Genomic DNA, 18,929 nt, shown 5'->3' with positions numbered 1-18,929 from the left:
ACATGTAAACTAGAAGTAGTTATGAGTATGTATGTTTGTATGGAAGTTTGATGCAAGCAGATAAGTTCAGTTCATGTATTAATTCGTGAGTGAATTAATATAAGTAAGTTCGAATCATGTGTTACATAGATTCATGAGTACTATTTATTTATCTTATAAGGACCGTGGATCTTATTTGATAAGTATGAGTTATATCTACATAAAGATACAGTTTACTGTTGGCTAGGTTCAACAGGCAAGTTAGTAAAGAATAAAAGAAGTTAAAGGAGTCTTGAATGATAAGTTGTGAACACTTGTTAATTCTTAGATAAAAAGGAGTTTTGTGATGTTTATATGATTATTAGTTATGTGTTATATGCTTGGTTGGTGTCAACACAAGTATTAAAATGAATGCAACGTAAAGTGAAACGAGAGTAGGTTATAGACTTTAGACTGGTGCACGTCTAGAGTTGGACACTAAGGGTTGGGATACATAGTCTGTCGTGATATGTATTTTCCTAGGATTGGATTGATCACCTTTCCTTTTTAGCTCAAAGGTTCCTCGATATCGCAGGTCAATTGGAATATGTGGTAGCTCCCATATCTCCTACTTCAGTATAGACAACTCGTCCCATAACTATTCCATTTAAAGGAGAAATAAAAGTTTAGAGTCTAGTTCAGTAAGAGTCGTCTGCAGTTTGTTATATGTTTATTATTATTTGTTCCTGCAAGTATATTTTGTAGTATCATGTTTAGGGTTATATATGTCTGATATGTAGTACTCAGCTTTGTTGATTACGTGTTTGTCTGTGTTTGTGATCATGGCTTTGCCTATTGATCCTGTGGTGATCCTTCGGGGGAGCAGAGTCAAGACAACATTGACATTACAGGTTCGAAGATGCTACCATTGGGGAATCTGGAATGGAGAGGCTTTTGTGACATTAGTATTATTTAAGTTGTTTCTAGGAGTTTATATTTTCAGACAATAGTTTAAGTTGGTGTGTTTAATTCTGACATTGTCGTTTGGTTTCATAAGTTTTAATAAAGTTTGTTTTTAGTAAGTTTTCCGCTGCAACATTCTGAGTAAGCCGAAACGTTATCACACGGGCGATAATGCCTGGGTAATTCTCTAGATTTGTTATAAAAGTATTTTCTAGAAAGAGAGAATTATCGGGGTGTTACATTTCTTATGAGAACCAGCTGCCCTAACAACACCAAAACCCTTCCTGCTTCCCATATTTCCTTAAATATTCATCAGCAAACTCTCATGTCCCAAATATCATACCTACCGCAGGTGGTTCAACCGCATTGTTCGACCCAGCTGCACTGCTACAACTTAAAGGATCAGGTGTCTCAACTCCACCACCCACTGCCTGAACACCCACTGCTACAACCCTCCCATCATCAATGCTACACAATTCAAGTTTTGTACATTACATATTATTACAATTAATTATTTCGTTGCCACATACCTTATTTATTGCATATCCTAAAATTTATTGCAATAACTACAAATATTTGCCATTTACCTACAATTTATTGCAATCCAAACAAATGCAATTATGACAGTCAAACAAATAACATTATAGTAAACTTATGACAAAATCAATGCATTTATTTACAATAAATATCAAACCCAATTATTTACAATAAATATCAAACCCACATGTATAATTTAATAAGTACCTGATGATTCATATCAACATCCTCATTCAGCTGCACAATATTATCTACATCCATCGCCCAATAAATTTTTACTATCTTCTTCGATTCTTCTATTATTATATACTTATCTTCATAAATCTCAATTTTTCAATATTCAACTAAGAGAAACTTCGAGATACAGAGTGAGAAGAGAAGTTGATGAAAGAAAATAATTTATCAATATAATATTTTTTCACACTGTTGACAATTTTACTGTTTTTTTGCTTCACACCTCTGCTTTTTTTGCTTTTTCAACACCGTTAAGTTGCCGTTACACCCTTCCATTTCCCTGCTTTCCTACTCTATTCCCTGGGGACCACTTCACTACTTTTCAGGATTATAATATTGTTTAATCCTTGCTAGATGTTTATAAACATCTAGCAAATAGAGGTTTATCATTTCTCATATATACTGAAGTATATTTTTTTTGATGTGCAGATTAGGAGTGTAGAAGTATATTTTTTTTGATGCTGAAGAAAGGTACAACTTACAAGGCCTTAGAAGTTAGAAAGGAAAGACAGGAGGGTAGAATCATACGAGAAATGATAAACATCTATTTGATAGATGCAAAAAAACATCTATCAGGCATTATAATAATATATTCCCAACAAAAGGTACTTGTGGTCCCCTAAGGAAAGGGTGGAATGAAATTTTGTGGACCGTTGAAAGTAACGGCGTTAACTAGGAAAGAGAAATTAGGAAAGAGAAAAAAGTCCAGAAAAAGAGAAAAAAGTCCAGAAACTAGGAAAGAGAAATTCCAGAGAAAGAAGATGAGAAACTTGAGAAAAAAGTCCAGAAATTCCAGAGAAATTAGAAGATGAGAAAGATAAGGAATAATTCAAGAATTAATTAAAGAATTTATTAAAGATGAGAAGATGAGCGATAGCGGTATGGAATCGGTAATGAAGGAAGGGTGCGAATATGCAGTTCCCATAGCTGCGGAGGTAAGTACAATTCTGCAAAAAAATTTCAGTTGTAGGAATAAATGATGAAATGTAGGAATATCATTGTAAAATGTAATAAATATGTTCTCTGAGTTGTAGTAATAAATGATGAAATGGTGGGAATAATTGACATTTATTGAAGTAGGAAAAAAAATGGTGGCTTGCGAATAAATTCAGCTAATTTTGTTTGTATTGTAATAACTTCATGCTGCAATTTTAATTTACCAAATAATTGGCATAGTAACTATTGAAAATATAAAATTGGAATTGCTGGAAATATTGGAATTGCTGTCATTTAAGTTTGTATCTTATAATATTGGAATTGCAGTACATGAATTGTGTTGAATTGGGTGATAATGATGAACTGGCTGTTATTGAGACACCTGATCCTCATAGTTGTGGATCAAACACTGTTGTGCAACCACCTGCAGTTGGTATGGTGTTTGGCACATGGGAATTTGCTGATGATTATTTTAGGAGATATGGAAAGCAGGAAGGTTTTGGTGTAATTAGGGCAGCTGGGTCTTTGAAGAAAGTAGGTGTGAAAGGGAAAGAGGTGACCGGTGGAGAAGTGAAGAAGGAGTTTAGGAATTACACTTGGAAAGTGAGTGTAATGGTAAACCTGACATGAAACGAACATTGAAGGGGCGTGTTACGGTTGGACGTAAAGGTGTAGAAGTGCCAACTAGGAAGTCTAAGAAATGCAATTGCCCTGTTATGATGTATGCTGCATGTAATGATGCTGCATGTAATGAAAGGGGGGAATGGGTAGTGAAGAAGGTCGTTTTGGATCATGTGAACCATAATCCAACACCAAGCAAATCCAAATTCATTAGCATGTTTAGGAAGGAGGAGGTTAGTTGCGCTGTTAGAAGGCGTTTGTTTAATGATCACGCTGTTGGTGTTAGAATATAAGATTCATAGTAGCTTAGCGCGTGAGCGAAATGGTCTTGAGAATATGGTTATCAAGAGTGGGATCTTAGGAATATGGTTGCCAAGGAAAGGAAGTTGAAACTTGGGCCCGGAGATGCAAATGCAATGCTAATGTACTTTAACAAGATGGCAGCTGACAATCAAAATTTTTTCCACATTCATCGACTTGACGATAAAGGGTATTTGAAGGATGTACTTTGGGTTGATGCTAGGTCGAGGGTGGCATACGAAGAATTTGGTGACGTTGTATGTTTCGATGCGACATATTTGACAAATGATTATGAATTACCTTTTGCAAACTTTGTTGGAGTGAACCACCATGGGCAGAGCATATTGCTTGGTTGTGCGCTAGTATCGCACGAAGATGCGGAGACTTATGAGTGGGTGTTTAGCACATGGTTGCTTTGCATGGGGGGTAAGGCACCCATTGGAATATTGACAGACCAAGATGCTGCCATGAGGAAGGCCCTTCGCAATGCTATGCCGGAGTCTGTATACCGGTGGTGCATTTGGCACATCATGATGAAATTTGGGAAGAAGCTTGGTTCATATGGTAATTACAAAGATTTGAAGGAAGCGTTGACGAAAGCCATATACGAGAGTGTAAGTCCAGAAGTTTTTGAGAGGAGTTGGGTTTGTGCCATAGAGAAGTATGAGCTTGGTGATGATGAATGGCTTCAAGGTATATTTGTTAAGTGAACCAAGCTTAGCATGTAGAAATGTTACTACTGTATTGTATGCATTTGTCTTGAAGTTTTTAGCGACTCTGCAGGTTTGTTTCGGGAAAGAGATATGTGGGTTCCTGCTTACATGAGGCATCTATTTTGGGCGGGAATGAAGACAACCCAAAGGTATGAGAGCATCAACAGTTTTTTTTATGGTTATGTTCACAAAACCACAAAATTATGCGAGTTTGCTAAGCAATATTGCAAAGCGATGGAATCTAGAGCAAATGCGGAGAGGGAAGCTGATGCAAATAGTTCAAGGTATCTCCGTGTTGCTGTGACAACTTTCAAGACGGAGATTGTGTTTCAAAAGTTGTACACGGATGCTAAATTTAGGGAGATACAAAAATGAATGTATGAAGGTGTTATACCTTGAATGGACTGGTAAGCAGGATGTTGGACAGGAGTTGGTTGAACATACGTATGAGGATAGGGTTTGGGTGGTTAGCAAGGACACTAAAAAGGAGGTGCCTCTTGATAGGAATTGTGAATATGTAGTTCTTATAGACATGGAGACGACCGAAGCTAAGTGTGAATGCAAGTTGTTTGAGTCTGCGGGAATCTTATGTAGGCATATAATATCGTTATATAATAAGTTGAAAATTAAGGAGATACCTGAAAAATACATACTACGTCGATGGCGGAAAGATGTATTCCGGAAGCATACAATGGTGAAGGTAGCTTATCACGACCCCTCAAAGACGGATGAAGTGCAGAACTATGATAGAATGATGGTGGTTTTTGACCCATTCTGCTTGAAGGCAGCCAACTATGGTGATGTTCACACTGTGTTGGAGACGCTCCAAGTACTCAACATACGCCTAGATGAACGGCATTCCATGAAGATTGCTGGTATGAGCCTGAAAGATTGCACTCCTACTTCTGTTGGTAACACACATTGGGTGCAGTTGGCAAATGGTTCTGTAGGAGTTGGCAGCTGCAATAGGGTAGAGAAGTCCCCAAATGAATGTGAAGGTAGTCGCATAGAAGTTAATGTTGGCCCGATTAAAGACCCCCCTACGAAAAAAATAAAACGGGCAGGTAGAATTAAGTCATGCGTTGAGAAGGCCAAGAATGAGAAGGCGAAGAATGAGAAGGGAAAGAATGATAAAGGGAAGAATGCGGAAGCTAAGAAGAAACAGCAAGAAGCACCTAAGAAGGGGAAAGGCAAAGGAGTGAAACGCAAGGAGAATGCAGACCCCCCTCCTCAGGTATAAAAATGATTGAACTTGGTTGTTAGTTATTTCAGTTTTGAGTTATTTCATTCATTGTTCATAGTAACATTTTTAAGTAATTTCATTAATTGTTTATAGTAATCCTTTCATATATTTGAACAGTCATAACTGAAAGTTGAACAACTAAATATATTTCATGAACACAATTTTTTTCACCTATTTCACTGCAAATATACTTTATAAAGTTACAATTTTTGTCACCTATTTTAAGTGCATAATATTTCTGCAGATAGTGAACTTACCATCAAATTGTTCATAGTCAAATTGCAATAAATTAATAATGTTTAATTTTAGAAAATTAGGCATTGACCAAAGATCGATGTTCAATTCAGGATTTGGAGAACGTGAATTCATCAACACGTTTGGAGCTGCAGTTGTGGTTTATGTTTGGTCATTAATAATGTTTGGAACGTGAAAATTAGGCATTGAGGTACCAATAGTATCGTGTGTGATTTTAATTGTAGTTTATGTTTTTATGTGTAGTAATACTAAGTTTTTTAACGTTATCGCTCATAGGCTTACCAATACAGAGACTTCTTCGACAAAGAATGCTAGTTGAAACACTCGAATGGTAGTTGGAAGAATGGATTGGTAGTTGAAACACTCGAATGGAACTTCGAACACGAACAATGGATTTAAATTCATTACAGAATTAGTATGTTACATGTTGTTATTGCTGCAATACATCTTATTATTTGCTACATTTAGATATCTTCAACCCCTCCGGTAGTAATTTTAAAGTTTGTAATAGAATCTCCGAGATAGGGACACATAATTGTGCGGATGTGTCGAATTCTTTCACCATTAGTAATGTGAATCCCAAGAAAAAACCGATTATTTATGCAGTTGGACCAAGACAGGCCAAGAGTTGGTTCCACTTGTATTCCAGATGTTAGTAGACGAATATTATTCGTATTGTGTGTGTTGTCGACGAAAGTAGCCCGAACTTCATTAGTGCATACCACAGCTGCATTGTAGTTATGTGCAAGTCCTCTAAACTCAGCTGAAACTTTGAAAAATAGTTTGGACCTTGAAGTCATGTCTTCATGGTTATTGTTGAATGCACATTGGAAAATAGATGCAATTGAGTCAACGATAATTAGACGCACGTTGCGAGGGGATTGTTCGGCTTGCTTGCATAATATAGTAATATTTTTAATTGTCGTCAAAAGATCAGATGGATTATCAACTCGCATGACCTTTACATCATCAATGTTAATGTAACTACTCTCATTTATATAGTTTTCCTTCATGTAATTTGCAATTTTAACAAGTCGGTTTGCTGGGAAATTGTTGTTCGAATGTATGTAAATGCATGATCCGAATAAACCACCACATGATGGTGGGAGTTGGCACAACAGTGAGAGTTGTAAGCATATTTGTGTTTTTCCCGATGCAGTTTCCCCACAAAGCTCCGTGATCATACCGGTTGGGAAGCCACCTCCTAACATGGTGTCGATCCCTTTGCAGCCCACATCAATTTTCTGTTGAATTTGTTTGAATATTTGTAGGTTTATTGGCATTGGTTGTGGGATGGGTTGTGTATAATTGATGGAAGATGGGTTGGTTAAGAATTTTATGGGTTTATTTCTGCTTTGGATTATAATGGGCCTTGTTTATACTTGGGTTAAGTATTTATAAAGGAATGAACAAAGGTTGACGGGCTATGGAGAGGATAAATGACAAATGGACTTCAAAATTATTCGCCATTTCAGTTAATGACAGCTGCCCAATTTCTCTTTCTTTCTCTTTCTTTCTCTGAACTTCTCTGCTGAGCTGCACTTCTCTGGTGTGCACAGTGCTCAAGGTCTGCGCTGCAAACCCATTTGCAGACGCAAAACCAAATTGCAGCCTCAACAGAAATGTCATTTCTCGTACTTGAAGTGATAAAAAAGTTGTTCATTTCTCAAGTTATTTGTACTTGTAAATGAAAACTCATAAAAATGTTGTTCATAAAATATAAAACATAGTTCGCTCGTAATAATGTTTCGAAAATTTAGTACTTAATAACACTAAACTACTAAATTACTTTATACACTAAACTACTAAATTAATACAGTAATATACTAATAAAGTACGTAATACAATAAAGAAGTACTTTTGGTAACAAAATTACTTAACACAGTAAATTCATACTATAATAAATTATATAAACCCATACAACATATCAATTACTTAATACTTAATAGGCAACAAAATTACTTAATACTTAATAGGCAACTAAATTACTTAGACGCTCTACTAAATTACTTAATAAAGTACGTAATACAATGAAATAACTTTAAGCTACTTAAATTACTTTATACTGAAACGCTACTAAATTACTTAATACTTCATACGTAATACAATAATATAAATTAGCGTAAAATTATTGGACTTTCTTCACTTGGCCGTAAATGATAGCACCGTCGTAAACATTTGAATGGTCAATTGTAGCACGTCGATCGACCACATCCGTATCAAGCCACAATGTAACTTTCTCTTCAACCACGCCTTGACTTGATGCCCATTGTTCATAAATTTCCATCATTGGTGTATTTATAGTCATGCGATACCTCTCCACAGTTAGGCATGTGCGTAAATCTTGAACGGTGAAGGTATGGTTTTATCTTCATTCGTTCGAGCATTTACTGGAATCCTTCGTTCGTGTCCTATTATATTCAAAATATGTACTTAAATAAAATTTAGTATCAATTACAATTTAAAATATTTATTTGTTTTATCTTCTTGTAAGCAAGGACAACATCACCGGAGGTGTTTGAATTTGTAACTATTGGACTCCCATCATGTTGTAAATTTTCATGGTAAACCAAACTCAACTCAGATACGTGTACGCCGGATCGGTTTGCGTAATCATCATAGACGACACGTAGTTGTTTTGTGCATGCTCATCGATACTCACACCGTCATCTATATCAGCCCCTTGACGAGGAACATGCATTTCTTTGCAAGAGGGACCCCTTGGTGAACCGAACTACCATTTGTTGAAAGTGAGTCAGTTGAGGATATGGACATTCCCTCCACTGAGGAGGAATTTGATTTGGACGAAGATGAAACTCATTTTTATAAAAACATTTGAGAGTTGTGTGACCCTATTTATAGCCATGGTTAATGCATTTAACTCCTATATTCAGTGGTTGTTGGCTCAACTCACTCATAACATAAATAACTCTAACAATATTCAAATGCCATAAAGTAATACTTATACAGTTCTACTATCGATTACAATGGTACCATTTACCCTTCAAGTAAAGTACAATGGCAAATACAACCAAGAATGAAAAAGCGAAATTAGCTGATTTCTCAGATCTGCTAGACTTGAGGACTTCGATCCGTAAGTTGGTTATTTCATTCTTCAAATTTCTATTGGAGTCCAACAATCTTGATTAATCTTCTTCAAATCTGTAATTCGCTTCTGCATAACCTCCTTCTCCTCGTTCAACGCCTTTAATGCAATCGCAGTTGCCTAGTTCCATCTCCGACGCCGAAAGACTCTGTACATGGTGGTCGTCGTCCGCCCATTTGAAAAATCCACAGTCGCCGTCATTCTACTCAGAAAAGTTAGATGATAAGATTTTTTAAATAAATTAAAACATAATAAATCTTTAACATAATTTGTTTCTCACGCGGATAGGGGACAACCATAAAATTTACGTCCGGCATTAGCACCCATTTTTTTGGTCACTCTGAGGACGGCGGATGTATTGTGATTGCAACATACGGTTGATTTTGCGGAGGACCTCCACGTACGGGATGAAGATGATCCTTTGCTATCCATTTCTTATTGCAAACAGTTTTCGCAAATATTGGGGTTTTTTTAGGAGGACATTATGATTATCGGTTGAATAATATACTTATATATTAGTACCATATTTTTATTTTATTGTAAGGTTGTGTTCCGTAATATTATAAACAAATAATGAGGATAAATGTTAAATGAGTGTTGGAGATATTGAAAAGGTTGTTAAGAATATGAAACATGTATTGAGGATGCTAAAAGGTTCTTATAAATTATGAGAAATTCTGTTCAGGAATATGTAAACATTGTTGACTGGTATAATACTTGTGTTCAGATAATAGAGAGGTTCAGTAAATGTTAGATTATTAAATGGTGCATAATAATGTTACTTAGATTAATAAATGATGCATAATAATGTTACTTAGATTATTACATGATGTTAATGCGTCATCTCTTAAAAATAATGTTATTAGGACACACACCATGTAAATGATGTTTTAGATTAAAAAATAATGATGAAATTATTGTTCCTATACAATAAAAAGTGTTTGTCTTAAATAGGCACAACTTATTTATGAAGAGGCACACTATAAGTGAAGAGTCGCACCACTTCAAAACTAAACTAATTATCTAAAGGGCACCATTGAAAAGACACGTTTATGTTGTGTATAAATAAGGCAAAGTAATCATTAGTTATTCATAATTGACATAGAATACTGAAAGTATAAGAGAACAAACAAGACAAAGACATGGAGCGAAACAACGAACAAGATAGAAACATGGATGGCGAAAACAAACAAGAAATGAATATCGATGGAGTGAACGAAGAACAAATTAATGTTGTGGACGATAATGAAAATGTTGATGTCCCTAACCCTCGTCATCCTTTGCTGTCAATTGAACACATCATGAGACATGAAATTTTTGAAAGGTGTTCGGAGTATGACAGAGGCGCACTTCGTGGCACATGCAGGCTATGGAGGCTATTCAATGATGAGTTCCTTGAAGAATCTAACTGGATGAAGAATTGCATGAAGAGGAGAGCGGAGATGGCAAGGGACATTATTTTTTAAAATGTCATTTCTCTCTACAACACACTTTCAACTGATTGGGCAGACTTCCTTGACGGGTTTCCTCTTCTATTCGGGGAACAAATGTTTCCAAAATCTAACGACGGAAAATCTAACGAGGGAACGAGCAAAAGGAAGCGTAACGATTTGGACGAGGGAACGAGCAAGAACAAGAAAGCGAAATATACCCATTCCGATGAGGGAACGAGCAACAACAACAAGAGGAAGGAAACCGATTCGGATGACGAGGGAACAAACAAGAAGAACAAGAAGAAGTGCGTGTAAAGTAATATAGTTTATTCAATGAATATAATAAGTATATATATTTTGTTAAGTTAAATAAGTTTGTTTAGTTTCGTTAGTTTGTTAAGTTTCATAAGTTTGTTAAGTTAGTTGATAGGTTGAATATAAGTTGTGCATATGTATCGAATAATTGTATTTTTAAGTTAGAAATTATGTTTTTAAGTTACAAACTTGTGTTATTGGATTTATAAGTTGTGTTCGTAGTTTAAGAAGTTATTAAATTGTATTAATGGATTTACAACTTGTGTTCGTCATTTTATAAATTGTTTGTAAGTTACAAACTACTATTGATCGATTTGTAAGTTGTGTTCATCATTTATCAAGTTCGATTAATGGATTTACAACTTGTGTTCGTCAAATTATAAATTGTGTTTGTAAGTTATAAACTACTATTCATCGATTTATAAGTTGTGTTCATCATTTATCAAGTTCGATTAATGGATTTACAACTTGTGTTCGTCAAATTATAAATTGTGTTTGTAAGTTATAAACTACTATTCATCGATTTATAAGTTGTGTTCATCATTTATCAAGTTCGATTAATGGATTTACAACTTGTGTTCGTCAATTTAGAAATTGTGTTTGTAAGTTATAAACTACTATTGATCGATTTATAAGTTGTGTTCATCATTTATCAAGTTCGATTAATGGATTTACAACTTGTGTTCGTCATTTTATAAATTATGTTCTAAGTTATAAAATATTATTCATCAATGTTCATCATTTATCAAGTTGTATTATTGGATTTACAACTTCATTTCGTCATTTTATAAGTTGTGTTCATCATTTATGAAATTGTATTCATGTACTTATAAGTTGTGTCTTGTATTTAATAACTTGATTTAACATGATTTCACAAGTTATGTATTGTATTCATGGATTTACAAATATTTATTTATTGATGATTTAGGAAGTTATAAATTGTATTCATGTATTTAGTAGTTGTTCGTCAACTAGAAGTCGTAAACGTTATTTAACAAGTTAACAAATTGTATTCATGTATGTAGTAGTTGTTCGTCATTTAACTAGAAGTTGTAAACGTTATTTAACAAGTTAACAAATTGTATTCATGTATGTAGTAGTTGTTCGTCATTTAACTAGAAGTCGTAAACGTTATTTAACAAGTTAACAAATTGTATTCATGTATGTAGTAGTTGTTCGTCATTTAACTAGAAGTCGTAAACGTTATTTAACAAGTTAACAAATTGTATTCATGTATGTAGTAGTTGTTCGTCATTTAACTAGAAGTCGTAAACGTTATTTAACAAGTTAATCAATTGTATTTAACAAGTTGAGAAATTGTATTCATGTATTTAGAAGTCGTCTTCGTGATTTAACAACTTATAAAAGTTTGTATTAATTGTATTTAGAAGTCGTGTTTCATGTATTTAGAAGTCGTAAACGTTTAATATCGTATATACACGTAACTCGTTTAAGCGTTTAACTCGTTTAAATCCATTAATACAAGTAAGTTCAATAATATTACACGTAAAGGCTTAACTTTACACTTAATCCTTTCATATATTTCAACACTACTACCTGAAAGATGAACAAGTTTCTATATTTCCTGAACACAATTTACACTTAATCCTTTCATATATTTCAACACTAATACCTGAAAGATGAACAAGTTTCTATATTTCCTGAACACAATTTATTCTTAATCCTTTCATATATTTCAACACTAATACCTGAAAGATGAACAAGTTTCTATTCCTGAACACAATTTTTCTGCAAATAAACCGACAATTTTATACCTGCAATTAACTGCGTTATATTATTTTATCTTATCTATAGTACTATCTAACTGTAGATATATTTACTCCATAGTTAACTGTTAACTTACAACTTTCTCTCACACCCCTTTTCTCCAAACTCCAAACTCTCCAAACTCCAAACTCTCCAAACTCCCTCTCATGGCAAGAATATGCAAACATTTCCCCCAACATCGAACCACCAACAGGCTGGTCCTTCACCGAATGTGAAACCAGGTCCACCATATATGGCATTCCCCGCCCATAGGAAAGCCGGAATTAGATTTCAACAAAATAACTTACTGGAGGGATCACTCCTACTTTGGGGAAGTGATGCAACCCCGTGGAAACTGAGGAAGATCATATGCCATCCTCGATGTGATCTTCCTGATTGCACTTTATACAGTCCCCTAAAGATGCAACAAGCATCGACGCCAGCCATGATTGGCCACCTACCCAACATAAGTGATCTTATTAAGGTACCAGATGCATTCAAGGTGTTCTTAGATTGGAGTATATGCAGGCTAGATGATGAAGGAAGTAAAAAAATTGTGCCTGATTTTGCTAGGTACATTGTCGACCCAAAATTTACAATTCCTGATTCAGGTTTCATATACTTGATGAGAACTCAGGTGGTTCAAGTACTAATGGCCAGCTATGTACACGACCTTCATGTCATGCACATCATGGCCCCAATGTCACACATACGGATAATCATGTTTTCTACAACGCGCGTTAGGAGAGGGGATGAGTGGCACTACACTATGGTCCGACTAAGGGGGGGCATAAGTGAACTTAATCCTTTACCCCCACAAACCCACTGTTAATTTGGAGTGTCAGGGGTTGTGCCAGGCCTAGTTTCGTATCTCATTTCTGGACTATCTTCGATTTTCATCAACCGGTGGTCATGGTTCTACTAGAAACAAGGGTGACGCAAGAAGTTTGGGGAGGTGCATGCAGTACTAGGCACGTCCATGAATATGAGTACTGAACGGCAGGATTTCTGGGGGGAGGTTGTGATGTGGTGTGGAAACGACGTCGATGTCGATGTCCGGAAAGCTGAGGGTGGCGGCCACGCGCAATTCGTGGTTGATGTTCAGGTACGTTTGGTTGTTACTATTTCTATTTCCGTTTCTATTTCACACTCTTCTAAAACCAACTATTTGAGAGTAATTTCCATAATTGTAGTCTAAACGGAACACCTGTATGAGGAAGAGGCTTTTCGCAATCAGGTTATCAAATGAAGAACTACTATGTCTTTTGTTATAAATTATTTGGAGATCCAATTAGTAATGTATTATGTGTTTTGTTAAGATATTTATAGTCGGTTATGTAAGTCATAAGGAACAACTATTTCATATGATAAAGTTCTTGCAAGATATGATATTATGGAGTATAAAACACGTTAAAAATAATATTGAAAGATATAGAACACAAAATTTAATTATTTAGTTTTTGAGGTTCAAAATAACATAATTTCCTATAGTATTATTAGACATATAATATATAGTGAATTAGTACAAATTAGTAAATATAACTAGTAAATGTAACTGTCCAATTAAGTCTTGAAAACCGAAGTTAATAAAGAAGTCAAATAAGTCAATTAATACTAATTAGTAAATCTAACTCATCTCCTACTCTGATCTTCGTCTCTCTCCTCTCCTCTCTCCTTCACTTCGTCTCTCTCCTCTCTCCCTCTCTCAACCCAAAACACCATCCCTCCCTTCTCACTGATGGCACTCTTCTTGCAAATGACAAAAGAACTTAGAGAAGCAGGCGCAACTAAGCGAGAACGTTATTTATGCACTCTTCTTAGCAATTCAATCACTGATGGCACCCCATACGCCTGGAAGATGTACTACTCCGGCGAAGCTGCTGAACTACTAACGAAGAGACCTTCAAAACATTGAAAGAAACCATCGAGGCTATGGAGGCTTTTTTTGCACACCCCCTTGTAGGTCTCCCTCTCAACCTCGACCTAGCGTTTCAGGTAAAAAAAGAAAAGGGAAAGGCTGTAAAAGATGCAAGCTCTGTTCTGTTAAAGAAAAGGGAAAGGGAAAGGCAATAAAAGAACCACCAAAGGTATATATCATTGACGATTCATCTGATGATGAAGAGCCTGAAGTGAAACCCTATCATGCTTCATCTGATGATGAAGAGGCTGAAGAGAAAGCCTATCATGCTCAAGACTTCTATGATTGAGTAATTTCCATATTCTTTTCAGTCATTTTTCCAAATATTATTTTTGGTGTTGCAATTGTATCTATTAATTGTATCTTTGAGTATCAAAATAATTTGCATTAACATTTTTATTTTCCCTTTAAAACATGTTGTGGTTATATTGAAATAGTGATGTTGTGGTATTAAGTAAAATATGAAGTGTAGATCTCATTTTATTTTCCCTTCATTGATAAAAAATTATAAAATATAAGTAGATCTTTCCGTTTAAAAAGACATGTTGTGGTTTTATTTAAATAGTCATATATGAAATGTAGATCTCATTATTTTAATTTCATCATTCTAACTATTTCGTACGTGTCGTTTTTATGTAGCTGCGACGTTGCCCAGCATTGAAGAAAGATAATTTTTCTTTTCGCGAGCTGGATTAGGATCACTACAATTGGCTGTGTGCTTTTGTTTATTTTCAAGACTATCGTTAATGTGTAAAAATGTAGGTTATGAATTACTTGCTCACTCACTGCTAAATTATGTAGGTGATCATCTTTTGTAAGCTTGGCTTTTGGCCATTGAACTTCGTTTGGTTAAACTTTTGGAAAATGCTTAACTTCGTTTTTAGGTGTTAATTTGAATCACAGTGGTTCTAAGAAAGAACGACTATTTTGTAACTATACTTTATTATTATCATGATTGTTATGATTATTATTGGGTCTAGATTATAAGTCTAAATGTGTTATGATTATCATTATAAGTCTAAATGGTTTGATAACTTGTGTTATGATTATAAGTCCGGGGAGGGTTTATGGTTTGATAAATTGTGTTCATGAGTTAACAAACTGGGTTCATGGTTTGATAAATTGTGTTCATGATTTTACATACCGTGTTCATGTTCATTAATTTCACAAACTCCATATATTGACAAACATATTTTCTTCATATAATCACAAACATTTTATGTCTTTCAAAATTGTGTTCATGGTTTGATAAATTGTATTCATGAGTTAACAAACTGGGTTCTTGGTTTGATAAATTGTGTTCAGGTTCATTACTTTCACAAACTCCATATATTGACAAACATACTTTCTTCATATAATCACAAACATTTTATGTCTTTCAAAATTGTGTTCATGGTTTGATAAATTGTATTCATGAGTTAACAAACTGGGTTCTTGGTTTGATAAATTGTGTTCAGGTTCATTTGTTTCACAAACTCCATATATTGACAAACATACTTTCTTCATATAATCACAAACATTATATGTGTTTCATAAATTGTGTTCATGGTTTTATAAATTGTGTTCATGAGTTAACAAACTGGGTTCTTGGTTTGATAAATTGTGTTCATGATTTAACATACTGTGTTCATGTTCATTGTGTTCATGTTCATTAATTTCACAAACTCTATATTGACAAACATACTTTCTTCATATATTCACAAACAAACTTTCTTCATTTAATTTGTCAGAAAATCACCCCAAAATAATATTAAACACATAAGTTGTGTTCCTGCGAAACTCACCCAAAATCAATGCCCAATCTAAACCCAACCAGTGGCCAATCTATTTCATCCTTTATATCTATGAGGCCAATCTAGCCCAACATCACCCCAAAAGAATATTGTGATATTTCATCCTATATATCTATCATCCCAATCTATGGCCAATCTAGCCCAACATCACCCCAAAATTATATCCACCGAAAAGCTGCCCAATGTTAATGTACAAAAAAACTACATCATCATAAGAAAACTAACACAGTAAACTACTTCCGCGGGTACCCTTCACAAAGAGGACATCAAAGCCTTCACACTTTCGCGGGCCTCGTTGAAGTCGCACATGACATCCTCACATAGCAACCATTTACGCTCTTCCACAATGTTTCCCTGTCCACATAAAGAATCCATTTCATAATAATTTAACGAAAACCTTAGTTCAATGTACACTCTCCACAAAACGATCGGCATTGTGCTTGATAGCTAACAACATGTAAACTCCGCAGCTATGCCTATGTAACATAATATAAATAATTACTTTACATAATATAAATAATTATTTAACAAGCTGCCATCATAAACTAATTAAGAGAAACTTACAAGTCCGACTGCTGCTTCATGTTTAGCGTAGAACACGGCCATCTGCTCACAGCCCCGATATCCCAGGAACTGTCGACAGCTCTAAAATACCGGTCCATTGCGTAGCACTGTCCACATATATTAGTACAATATAAAGCATAATGTATATTTGAAATTATTACCATAATACATAAATCAGGTGTACCAATGCCTCTACTGATACGTGATGCAGCTTTGCAGCTTCTTTTGTTTCCATGGAGTCTATGATCATCACCTCCTCCCTTTTACCGAGAAGGCGGCACACCACCAATGACCGTCTTCAATAACAGGGCAAATACCTAAATTGACTTCACTTTTCAATGTTCCATATTGTTCGTTGTGAAAGGTATATGACATTGTACTACACATATTGTTCGTTGTAAAGGTTTATGCCACATACCACACTTATCCTAGAGGACGCAACTGGTGTGTTCTTGATGGAGGACTGGATTATCCTATCAACACTATCCCATTATCTCCTTCTACTTGCAGCACTCTTATCTACATGGAAAAACAATTATGTATTTTACTTGGTTGTTATTATAATAACAACATACAATAACTCACCGCAGATGTTGGATCCAGCATCAACCTCCTGCTTCTAGTTCCAAATCGCCGCCCCCACTTTCACATAAAGACATGCTGCAACTCAAACATACTTGAGAACAGCAAACGATTAGAACATAAATTGTAATTAAAAACTCATATGTCTGGTTAGCAGGGCACTTACATTATCATCTAATCGACCACGGGCCTGAGACAATGATCTGCAACAACTCAATGTCGCAAAGTTCCCATCAACATCAATTATAATTGGATCTCCCCTGACATTGACAAATAATTCATTACTGCGTAATTTATATAATTGGATCTCATCAACTTGCTTGTACTACAACTTACTTGCATTTTGACATCAGCTCAAATAATTTATCCTTGTTGGTTGCCTTAGGACGCCACGTCTGTTCGTACTCCTCACTCAAAACAACCGATGTCTTTGTCTTCCTATGTTTACGGCTTCGTTCTCCTACTTGCGATTCTCCATTCGAATTAACATTTTCATTACCTGCTGTTTCATTCTCTTGACCTTCACTTAATTCTTCAACCTCCTTCACTTTCCTCCAACTGTACTTCGAACCCTCTACTACTGTTATACCTATAACTGGTGCCTCCATTAGTGCAGATCCATACTTACCCACCACCTTCTCTACTTGTGCTTCCAATTGTGCTTCAGTGGAACCTGTCAATGTATTATTACTACTCGACTCTCCCAATTGCAAATTCCCATTTACAATTACATTCTCAAATCCTGGGGGTGCTACTAGTGATGAACATTCATCACGTACCTCTGACTGTTGGCGACTCCTCAATGATATAGGTGATCTTCGTCCATTGACTGTGGGACTCCTCAATGATATCGGTGATCTTGGTCCCTCCATCTCTGACTGTTGCCGACTGAACATAGGTGGTGATCTTGGTGCAGATGTACCTGTACCTATACCTTCTGCATTTCCATGCTTTTGCCTTCCATTACTACTGCCTGCATTTCCATCATTTTGCATTTTCCTTCGCAACTTATACTCATAAGGATTTAATTTAGGAATTAACTTACGTCTCCCTTTCAAGGCCCCTTTTCTCTTACAGTGTTGATACTATCTGGGATCCATTCATTGTATTCAGATTCAGGCATCTTGTCCCTCGCTTCAAGAGGATGACGTTCCCGTACGCAACATCCACACACTAACAAAAATATACACAACACAAAAATCTAATATACAAACACAAAATCTTATTCCTTCCTACTAAAAAAATAACAATTATTATATATAAACTACTTCACCGAGGCCTCCATAATCACCTGATGCTTTCCTATCTTCTTTCTTTGCAAGGTTTATATCCTCCTTCGTCCACGCTTTCTTTCGTGGAAAAACTCCCCACGATACAGGGTTCCTCCTCAACGATCAAGGTATAACACCTACAATAGAGGGTTACAAAAATAACACAATTTGTAATATAACACCTACACTGAATGATATGAATAAACAATATGTTTACATGATAAACAAACCATACCGCCAGAAATATAGTGCAACCACCACAACATTTCGCATATCCTTCAGTGTAAAACCTTTTCGCAAAATTACCAACAGATTTTATAAGATGGTCCAACACAAAACTACACCAATCGTATTCTTTTGCCCTCTCTGCAACACTTACAACTGGGAGCATCTTCACAGACATTCGATGACAACTTGTCG

The 18,929-nt window shown here is 35.4% G+C and overlaps 2 protein-coding genes across 2 annotated transcripts; both read left to right on the top strand.

The window, feature by feature from the left end:
* The first annotated feature begins 3,614 nt into the window (after positions 1 to 3,614).
* LOC104903382 (protein FAR1-RELATED SEQUENCE 5-like) lies at positions 3,615 to 4,637 on the top strand. The gene is made up of 2 exons (XM_048640473.2): positions 3,615 to 4,242; positions 4,333 to 4,637. Exons 1-2 carry the CDS (start codon positions 3,615 to 3,617, stop codon positions 4,635 to 4,637), a joined length of 933 nt encoding a protein of 310 aa, XP_048496430.2.
* A 4-nt stretch (positions 4,638 to 4,641) lies between these two features.
* On the top strand, positions 4,642 to 5,502 carry LOC125495684 (protein FAR-RED ELONGATED HYPOCOTYL 3-like). Its single transcript, XM_048640472.2, has one exon. It carries the CDS (start codon positions 4,642 to 4,644, stop codon positions 5,500 to 5,502), a length of 861 nt encoding a protein of 286 aa, XP_048496429.2.
* Positions 5,503 to 18,929: the final 13,427 nt, after the last annotated feature.

The sequence above is a fragment of the Beta vulgaris genome, chromosome 3 (assembly GCF_026745355.1).
Source record: "Beta vulgaris subsp. vulgaris cultivar EL10 chromosome 3, EL10.2, whole genome shotgun sequence".
In the NCBI taxonomy this organism is placed as follows: Eukaryota; Viridiplantae; Streptophyta; class Magnoliopsida; order Caryophyllales; family Amaranthaceae; genus Beta; species Beta vulgaris.
The sequence above is the reverse complement of the archived record's forward strand: the minus strand, read 5'-3'. Positions and strand labels throughout refer to the sequence as shown.